General features: G+C 32.7%; 1 protein-coding gene across 5 annotated transcripts; it reads left to right on the top strand.

Moving 5' to 3' along the window:
* Positions 1 to 4,666: 4,666 nt before the first annotated feature.
* On the top strand, positions 4,667 to 10,226 carry LOC137806653 (transcription factor VOZ1-like). 5 transcript variants are annotated; one of them, XM_068606872.1, is made up of 5 exons: positions 4,667 to 4,966; positions 5,590 to 5,825; positions 6,022 to 6,171; positions 8,775 to 9,276; positions 9,398 to 10,226. In XM_068606872.1, exons 2-5 carry the CDS (start codon positions 5,598 to 5,600, stop codon positions 9,949 to 9,951), a joined length of 1,434 nt encoding a protein of 477 aa, XP_068462973.1. In that variant the 5' UTR covers positions 4,667 to 4,966; positions 5,590 to 5,597; the 3' UTR covers positions 9,952 to 10,226. The 5 variants fall into 5 exon arrangements, with proteins under 5 accessions (XP_068462973.1, XP_068462970.1, XP_068462969.1 ...); XM_068606869.1 differs by having other exon boundaries at positions 4,673 to 4,966; positions 5,582 to 5,825; XM_068606868.1 differs by having other exon boundaries at positions 4,688 to 5,158; positions 5,582 to 5,825.
* Positions 10,227 to 10,542: the final 316 nt, after the last annotated feature.

Here is a 10,542-nt window from a genome sequence, read left to right as displayed (position 1 = left end):
TCATTTATCAAACAAAGAGAGGATTGCAAGATATCGTATTGTCTGTCAGAAGAAGTACTTGCATCTTGCAAGATCTAGTTACAAATTATGAAAGGTTTCTAATAAAAGAAAAAAAAAATAATTGAAAGATAGAAAGATGGTTATGCTCCCCTATTGACATGGACATAGACGTGTCATCGTGCAACCATACCAAGATGTTTGGAGAGACATACATTTATGGGTTTATCATTTCATCATTAACATCCTTCAATGTGTCTGAATTATTAGGGTAGTAATTTCTCGTGGTAGACTTCCTCCTAAGCTATTGTTCTAATCTCATAATTCAAGTCACTTGAAACCTAAAAATAGTGATTTGTGGTTCTTCCCTTATCCTTGCCCTTAATGAGTACTTTCTTTTGTTGTCTATATTCCTCAATTCTGGTATTTCTTTGTTGGAGTCTATGGAGCTTGTTCATCAACTCCCAATTTTTTTCTTAAGATTATCCCTAAATTTATTCTAGTATCTTATTGGAGATTACTTTTTAGTCTCAAATCTCTCACTAAGAAAATCTATATGAGGTTAATAATCTCTCTTATACACCTAAAAGGTTTTCAATTATATTTGTACACTAATCCTTTTAACTCAAGCATTTCGAGATTCTATAAAGAGTATAAACCAAAAAAATATTATTTCTTTAATTACAATATTAATTATATTTGTATATTGGCCTCCCAAACTAGATAAAGGATTCATGATTGAGAAGGTAAAACATATATTTTTTTTAATTGAAATCTTCACAATTATATATGTACAATAACCCAATAATTAGTAATAAAAGCCTTTAAAAATTATTTTCTTTAATCTTCTAAATTATTTATGTAGAAATTTCATTTCTAATAAAATTGTAGTTCACAAAATTAACTCCCACTTAAAACTTTTCGTTTCCTTTAAAAGAATTGCAAGAAGTGAAACTCCATCTTTTTAGTAAGCTTAATATTTTAATATTAAGGTGTCAATTTTGTAAAAGAAAAATAAATCTATAGACACTCCATCTTCATCTCATTTAAACAAGTCGTATTGAAACACGTTCATGAGGTTAATATATATTGTTCAATATCTTGTTAATTTAGTTAAATTTTATTTAATATTTTAAAATTTTTCTTTAATTGATCGTTGAAACGATAATTGATTTAACAGAAATACAAGATATACATTTATATTTTTTATTTCCATAAATTTAAAATAAAAATATGATTTCGGTCATTTCATATAGTATTGTTTAGTAGAAAATATAGTTTTAGTAAATATTAAAAAATTAAAATAGTTTTTATTTCCTTAAATGTAATGAGTAAACTCATAATTTAGTCTAGTTTTTTTTTTAATTTGTCTTAACTCAATTTTATTTTAAAATATTAAGAAAATATTAACGAATTTTTAGTACTATCCTCATTTAGTACATAATCTAAATATCAGAATACGTTGATATTTATATTTTTACCATTTTAATAAAGAAGTTTAAAAGATCATTTTATCATATTATAATGTGTGTTTTAATATTTTCAATAAATACACATTATTAAATGTACCGGTATGGCCGAGAGGTCGAGGGGCCGAGACCTTAGAAGGCTTGGCCGAGAGAGCCGAGACCTTAGAAGACTTGGCCGAGAGGCCGAGACCTTAGAAGGCTTGGCTGAGACCTTGGAAGGCTTGGCCGAGACGGCCGAGGGGCCGAGACCTTAGAAGACTTGGCCGAGAGGCCGAGACTTGGGAAGACTTGGCCGAGAGGCCGAGACCTGAGAAGACTTGGCCGAGAGGCCGAGACCTTAGAAGACTTGGCCGAGAGGCCGAGACCTTAGAAGACTTGGCCGAGATGACCGAGACCACTGGAACATGGCCGATGGCCGACCCATGCCATGATGATTTGGCCGATGGCCGACCCCTATTACAGTTAACGCTCAAACCAAGATCAGTGAAGTTAATCTATCATTAAGAATTAGGTAATGCAAACCTAAGAGGTGTCCACCTCGATAAATGGACCCAACAAGGTAGGCCCACTAGAATAATATAAATAGTACGCATCCCAAGGAGTAAGGTATGTCATTTATCACTCTGAGAGCTGACCACCCGCTTTACTGACTTGAGCGTCAGAGTGCCTTCGCAGGTACCCCCACCATCCGGTGTTCAGCCGAGGCCGAGGGCCGAAGGAGAAGCAGGAGGACGAAGAGAACCTCAGTTCACTACCCAGTCACCTGACCGACCGAAGGAAGGAGAAGAAGACTTCAACAGTTCTCTAGGTCCCATCTCCCTAGCAGGAACATTAAAAAACAGAAAAGGTAACGTTACGTAAGAAAATATCAATTATTATGTTAAAGACTTTGACTAAAGAGTTAAAAAAATATAACAATATAATAATTAATATGACTTTGTTTATAATAATAGTTAATAAATTAAAAGAGATATATTTTATTATAAAGTGTAATACTTTGTTTTCTGAATACATATTCGTTGTAATTAAAAAATGTTTATTTCTCAATTTCATTCTAATTATTATAATGAAATATTTTTTTAGTTTTTGTGAAATGAATCAATTTTGATTTTATTCTTAATTTGATTTTATTTTTTATCATTTGAAATTATTATTTTTATTTACCGTAAAATAAATTGTTTTTAGTTTGAGTCTATGTAATTGCTTATGGTATACATTTGTATAAAATTTGAGATCTTTATTTTTAATTCTTTTTAAATAAGACCAAACCAGATTACATTCTCTAAAATCGGATTACATTGTCTGAGTTGAGATGATGATAATGAAACCAGTTTAACTACCGACCTTGATAGTTAATTAGATATTAATTCAAAAATTAGTTTATAATTTTTATTAATAGTAAAAACTATTTTAGATATCAATACTTTTTAGTATATAACATAATATTTAATTTAATCAATATAGTAACTAATTATTATTATTTTTTTAAATTGTTTTTTATTTAATTATTTTTTTTAGTGATTTTCTTGCTTTAGTTGAAAGTTACTTTAGAGTACAAAATTATAGGTAAGAGAAACTATAAATGTTTTGATAGTACTTTAGGATAGATAATATCCATGGTTGCAATATCTTGATTTCTATTTAAGGTTTTTGTTTGAAAATATATAAGTGTTTGAAGTTGAGTATAATTTCTTATAGTTATTCAAGGATTGAATTGAGATGAATAGAGTATGTAATTGAGTAAAATTTATCCAAATTGATCATTTGCTCTTGGCTGCATTTTCGCTCAAGTAAAAATGAATCAATCTTATTTCTTCTCAAACGAGAGATTTTTCACTCAAACGAAAATAAAGTTAGAACTCAACCCTTGCTCTTGGCTAGATTTTTGTTGAAGTGATTTTTTTTTTCAAGCGAATTTTTTTCGCTCAAACTATTTTGTTTTGTTTTGTTAATTGATTGAACATGAATGTTAAATATAAATATAAATAGAATATTAATTTGTATATTTAATTAATTTGTGATTTCGTTTAAGTGAATTATATTGTATGAAAAAGGTGGTTGAAAATATATATATATATATATATATATTTAGGTATGTATAATCTTTATTTTAAGATACTTAATGATTTGCCAATAAATCCTCTGCTGGCTTATATTATATGATTTATGTCTTATGGTATTACACTAATTAATTTAATAATTATTAATTAAATTTTATTTTTATAATTTTTATTTAATTTTCAATTTAAACTATTATTAAATTAATTACATTAATTATTTTATATATTTTTATTATTTATAATTTTTATGTAACACTAGTGGAAACACAACATGTGTAGAGCTCTTTTTTATAATAAATATAAGTATTCACATTTTTTTAAATATTATAATATATATAAGAAAACATAATGCATGTATAGAAGATGGAAGAATTGAAATAAAACTAGAAAAGAAATTTAGATTTAGTAAAAGAATAATTTTTACATATATTAATCAAAACATAAAATGAGGAAGAGGTACGAGAATGATGATGTGTAAAAGAGAAAAGAAAAGAGTGATAATGAACTTATATGAGGTTATTAAAAGACTTTGTAAATAATAATTTCAAGGAAAAGAAGAAGTTATTAAATTGATAAGAAAAATTAATTATTTAATTGATAACAGTTAAAATTAGAATTTTTTTATTAAACTGATATATTAAATTAATTGTTATTTTTTGAAAGATAAAAATGAGAAAAAATTATGTAAAAAAGACGATTATAAGAATAATCTGATTATATATTATATATTGTTATTGTTATAGATTATGGAATGAAAACATTAATTATTTTGTAATATATATTTTTTTAATTTGAATCACATAAAATATTAAAAAACGAAGATACTAAACATTAAAAATAATACAATTATTAAATAAATATTTAATATTTTTTAATTATATTTTATATAAAAATTACTTTTATCTCTATAAAAATAAAAATAAAAATAAATGATAATAACTAAAAGTAACTTAAAGAAAATAAAAAATAAAAAATAAAGAATATTAATAAAAATTAACTAAAAACTTATAACTTGTCAGTTAAAAACTCTTAAAAATAAATTATTTGAATATATTTTGTTAAACATTTTATAAAAAGCATACTTTATAAATTAACAATAGAAATTATTAGTTACTTTATTCGTCTTAACCAAGTAAGAGCAGTGTTACAATTATTTATTCCAGAAACGCATTTTGATATTCTTCACTGTTTGTAACCTTTGGCTTGTTGATTGCCTCGGGAGTGAGCAAAGGAGGGAGAGAAAGTCACCAACTCAAAAGCATTTTTCTTTTTAACTTATTTTCTCTCTCTCATTTCCATTCCCTTATATCAGTTTCCTCAACTTCTCAATTTTTTTGACGAGACAGTGTGAGGTTTTGGGTGTTTTCAGCTAAACAAAAAGAAGACTAGTATCTGTTTTTCTTTTTATTTTGTTGGAAAGCTACTATCACAGAATCTCAGGTAGACATGGTTCTTCTCTGCAAAAAATCACCTTTCAATCGATCCACATCACTTCTTTGCTGTTCCTCTTGCTGTCCCATTTTTCATGCAATTCACGTTTTGGGTTTTCGATCTTTTACTGAATATTGACTTGGGTCGGTTCTGCCTCGGTGCTTGCTCGAACTGCTTTTTTTCGTTTTCAGCGAAACTGGGGTGTGTTTGCATGCTTAATTTGTTTTTGTTTTTTGAGGTTTTGGGTTTATTTCTTTCTGTGATGGATTGTAATAATTTGATTGTTTGGATCTATGTTTAGGTTTGTTTATTTTTCATCAGTAGATGGCTTGTGTGCCTGCATGTTTTTTTTTTTGGGGGTGTTAATTAGTCGAAAATGGGGACAATTTTTTAATGCAATTTGAATTTGACCTAATCCTCCGGTGGGGTTGTTAGATTCTTTTTGTTAGAATATGTGGTCTTTAGGTTGTGAGGCTGGAATATGCTTCTGATCATGATAAAGTTGCCTCCAAGTTGTGTTCATTTTTTGGGGGTTTTCTCTCCATGTTTTTGGTAGGTTTCATTTTGTGATGGACTGTTACTCAGTTTTTGATATTGGTGACTGTAACTCAGTTTTGTTGGCAGAACTTCAGGTTTTGCAATGAAGAAGGTTCCCAAGAACAGCTGCAAGTCTGCATCGCACAGGCTCTTTAAGGACAAGGCAAAGAACCGTGTGGATGACCTGCAAGTGATGTTCCTGGATCTGCAGTATGCTAGGAAGGAGAGCCGCACTGTTGATGCTGCAGTGCTTGAGGAGCAAGTTCATCAAATGCTTCGTGAGTGGAAGGCTGAGCTCAATGAGCCCTCGCCTGCATCTTCGTTGCAGCAAGTAAGATCATTTTCATGGTGGTAACATCGTTGCTGAAACTAGTTAACTTTGTGTTAGATTTAAAATTGAGATATCTATCATGGTTGCTTGTTTCTAACCTGTACTTTTCCAATTGAGATGAACATGTGCGAACTTGAATGGCAGTTTTTGTGGTAAAGTTGTGATTGTGAACTCTTGTGTTTATGGGTTAATATAGGGTGGCAGTCTTGGGTCATTCTCCACCGATATCTGTCGGCTATTGCAGCTTTGTGACGAGGAAGATGATGCCTCTAGTCCGTTAGCTGCTCCTAAGTCTGAACCTAATGATCAGACACTACAAGCTGGGGGCAAGGTCATGTTCCAGGAGGTGAGTGATTTTTCCTTTTGGAGGATTTTTTGGCGATAATAATTTTGCAGGTCTGTGTGGTAGTGACATTAGTTGTTTATGTATTGATTGGAATTTTATATTTTTATTACTCTAACTTCATATATAAATTGCAGATGCTTCAGAAATGGTTGACACTGTTTAATAGAATTTGTAAATATTATCCATGTGACTTTTGTCTATAGAATTTTTCCCAGTGAACAGGAAGTGGGTTGTTTTAGGCCTGGCTTTCAGAGTTTACCAGACAAAGTCTATCTTTCTATGCTATATTTGGATTGAATGATTATATCTGTTTATTTTCCTTTTTTAACTTTGTAACTTGTTTCTCCTTTCTTGATAATTGAATCACATCTATTATTTATATAGAAGTCATGTAATTGATGTACTCAAACAGAAATGCAGAATGCAAAACATGACAATATATCTTGCTTTTTGGGATTGTGGGGATAGGTTAAAGAAGATAAGGGAATTATATTAAGGAGATGAGGAGTAAAGTAGACATTAGTGAATGAGCCGGAATATACCGGTTCTACTATCTTGTCATATAATACAGTACTTCATGGTATGTAGTGTGCACACAACTTTTTCTTGGCTACCCTCATTGGAATTGTATGAGTTGCAAATTAATTCATCGATTTGCTTCTAATCTTCAGTCGATTGATATGAATTATATGGAGTATCTTGTTGTAGGAATTGCATGTTAATTGATGTAATAATGGCAGAATTGCTTGAATCTTAATTCTTCCCCCATTTTAGTCATACAAATAATGGTTAGTGGGCCAAACAGCATCTGTGTGGTAATAAACCAGGGTGATGGTTGGATGTGGACAAAATCTTGTCAGTGGAGAGTTCTGGGGGCTTAGATCTCAGATGTGTCTTCACCTGCTGTCCAGATGGACCAACTTAACCCAGCAGATCAACTATCGGGGCTTGGGGATACGTGGGGATATTACAGTGACAGAGACCCTCTGGTTGTAGGATTTCATCTGTCACCAGTGGTAAGGATGATGGGTCTGGGAGGAAGTAGGTGAAGCAAACCTTGGATTTTTGGAACTGAGATGGACCATGGTAGAAAAGAGACGAAAACAAAAGAGATGGCTGAAAAAAAGTAGGGCACTTTCTTGCTAGGTTGTCTTTCAGAGGTTAGTGAGATGAGCATGGAGAATTCTAATAATTAATGTGTAGACAATAAGAAAATAATTTATCTCAGTACTTAATTTATTGTTATACTATATAAAAAATTATATTTTTATATTTTTAATGACTAATCATCAATATTATAATTGATGATTTGTTTTGATTTACAATTCAGAAAATAGATCTAATGTTTGAAATGATCATCCCTCAGAATTTGTACTTAAGGTTTAACCCAACCCCTCAAAACTGGTTTGTTAGGTGAAGATTGTCCTAGGTTTATAATATTTAAATCATATCTCTAGTGATGTAGGACTAAAACATCATCCATGACACTGCAATTAGGGCAAACCCCAAAGAGGCACAACTAATGCATGCTCGGAGTGGCCACAATTAAGGTGGTTTTTCCAACAATCATGGATCCTTAATGCCCCTTGCACTTGATAATCCCAACTTCGCATATATTGCTGGTGGAAATTGAGTTGTTAATTTTCATTTACTTTGTATCTAGAATGCACATAATTGAGAGTGATAAAGATTGACTCAACCCTTGGTGCAGTATTTTAATTCAAATATGTTCTTTGTTTTACCTGTGAACCAACATTGGGCCTTGGAACTGTATTTGTTTTAGTTTATATAGACTTGGAAATAAATAAGGCTTTGTCTGAAGTGGTTATTGCTTGATCAAGTTCTATGGGTTGCTTAAAATTTTTAATGTTGACTTTGATAAGCTGCATTGAACTGCCATTGATCACCAATCTTGATTTAAGAGGAACTTTCTCCGTAAGAAAGCATAATCAGAGCTTTCTTTGCAATTTTCTGATAACAAGACTTGCCACAACAGTCAATGGTACTTATAGCGTTGGGTGGTTTGATGTTTGGACTGGGTTGAGGGTGTATGTGTTTGGGTACTATGGTGTGTTTGGGGTTTGACTTGAACCTGGACCAAGGTCAACACCCACCCAAATAGCTAGATGGGTGTTGGTGGTTGTTGTGGTGCATTATATGTATCCAAGCATTATGAATGCAGTATATATTGGACGAGTCCTTGTTTTTCTGGTTGAACTGTCTAATTAGTCAGTTTTTTGGAAATAAGTTTGTGTATAATAATATACTTTTCTTGCTAATATATATTTCTTTTTGCCCATCTTTGTCCCAAGAAGTTGGAGTGTTTCATAGATTACCTGTGTGACCGAGTCATGTGAAAGTATACTGTTTGGGATTTCAGTTGACATTACCTACCCTATTTGAGTGGTTATTTTCAGTTGTAATATGCTTTGGGCTAGTTTTTCTTAATGTATTTTTAAATCTTTCCTAAAAATGGAAAAGAAAAGGCTCTGATGGTTATTCTGCTTTTACACGTTTTCTGTCCAGTATTTCAAGAGCAGTCTATTTTCAATATTAGATTCGTTTGTGGTTGTAATAAGTTTCCTGGTTTAACTGTAAATCAGGGCCAACAGCAACATGATTTCCCATTGATTGATGAGTGCAAAAACTCCACCTCAAGTGTTCAAAATGTGGCAGCTAACAACCCAGATGGACATGCTTTAGAATATCATCAGTTTGATTTGCATCAGGACTATGATCATGGCTTTTACACTGGTTTTAATGGTACAGGTTATTGTGAGGAGGATGCTATTCCTCATATATCTAGCTACTTACCAAGTATCTGCCCTCCTCCTTCTGCTTTCTTAGGCCCAAAATGTTCACTTTGGGACTGTCCAAGGCCTGCGCAAGGGTTGGACTGGTGTCAAGACTACTGCAGTAGCTTTCATGCTGCCTTAGCTTTGAATGAAGGGCCACCAGGTATGTCCCCAGTTCTACGACCAGGGGGAATTGGTTTAAAGGATAGTTTACTTTTTGCTGCCCTTAGTGCAAGGGCACAAGGAAAAGATGTTGGCATCCCAGAATGTGAGGGAGCAGCAACTGCAAAGTCTCCATGGAATGCGCCTGGTACTTTTGATCTTTTAGTCTCTTTTCTTTGGTTGATGGGTTTGGTTATTTTTTAGAGATGTATCTGGTACGGGTTTACAAGATTGTTCTTTCTTGAATCAATTCATATATTTGATTGCAGAGCTCTTTGATCTGACTGTTCTTGAGGGTGAGACTATTAGGGAGTGGCTCTTCTTTGATAAGCCTCGTAGAGCATTTGAGAGTGGAAACAGAAAGCAAAGGTCATTGCCAGATTATAGTGGACGTGGTTGGCATGAATCCAGAAAGCAAGTCATGAATGAGTTTGGAGGGCTGAAGAGATCCTATTATATGGATCCACAACCACTGAACCATTTTGAGTGGCATCTTTATGAATACGAGATTAGCAAGTGTGATGCATGTGCCTTGTACCGGTTGGAACTGAAGCTTGTTGATGGTAAGAAGAACTCCAAGACAAAGTTGGCTAATGATTCAGTTGCTGATCTGCAGAAGCAGATGGGAAGGCTTTCTGCTGAGTTTCCACATGACAACAAAAGGGCTGCCAAAGGCAGAGCCAAAGTTAATGCAAAAGTTGGCATAGGTGGTGTCTATTCTGCTTCACACAGAGTGACTACACTGAATGGAGCGTACGAGTATGGGTTGGCTGCACCATATGACTATCTTGTTGAGAACATGGGCGACTACTATGGGACATGATCTATTTGGAATCATCTGCAAGATGTTGCACTCGACTTGGTTATACCTTATTTTGTGCTTGATTTTATTTTGCCTGCCCCAATGTTTGGGTATTTTATCATTTCTCCAAGTTACCAGAAATCAAGGTCATTTTTTGCCTTGAGATATTTTGTGAATAGCTCATTCTCACTGGAATGCAGCATGAGAAGCTGCTGGATGCGAATTCTAACTACAAAATTTGCTGTATAGTATATATGATGAGCAATTTGATGAATGCTAGAATCTCATTAGCATCACCCGAATTGACCTATCGTTTAGGCTCAAAATTTGTGATTCAGCTTACTCTATTTTGCAAATCATGCTGGACAAACCTTCGAAGGTTACATTATACTGGCTCAATAATAAAGTTGTTTTAGTTCCATTGTGTAATTTTTCTATAAGCGAAGAAAAAAGGAACTTTGAATAATATTATTGGATGGTAATATTTGAGGATTGAGACTATGTGATCCTTAGTGAAATTATGCAGTCGCAGACTAACAGATCGTAACAAGTTTCTTGTTCCTTGTTACAAGTACATGGGTAATGCTAGAAGGCTTTGGCTTTATATTTACC

This window comes from Phaseolus vulgaris, chromosome 3 (assembly GCF_000499845.2).
Source record: "Phaseolus vulgaris cultivar G19833 chromosome 3, P. vulgaris v2.0, whole genome shotgun sequence".
In the NCBI taxonomy this organism is placed as follows: Eukaryota; Viridiplantae; Streptophyta; class Magnoliopsida; order Fabales; family Fabaceae; genus Phaseolus; species Phaseolus vulgaris.
Note: the sequence above shows the minus strand (reverse complement) of the source record. Positions and strands in the feature narration are given on the sequence as shown.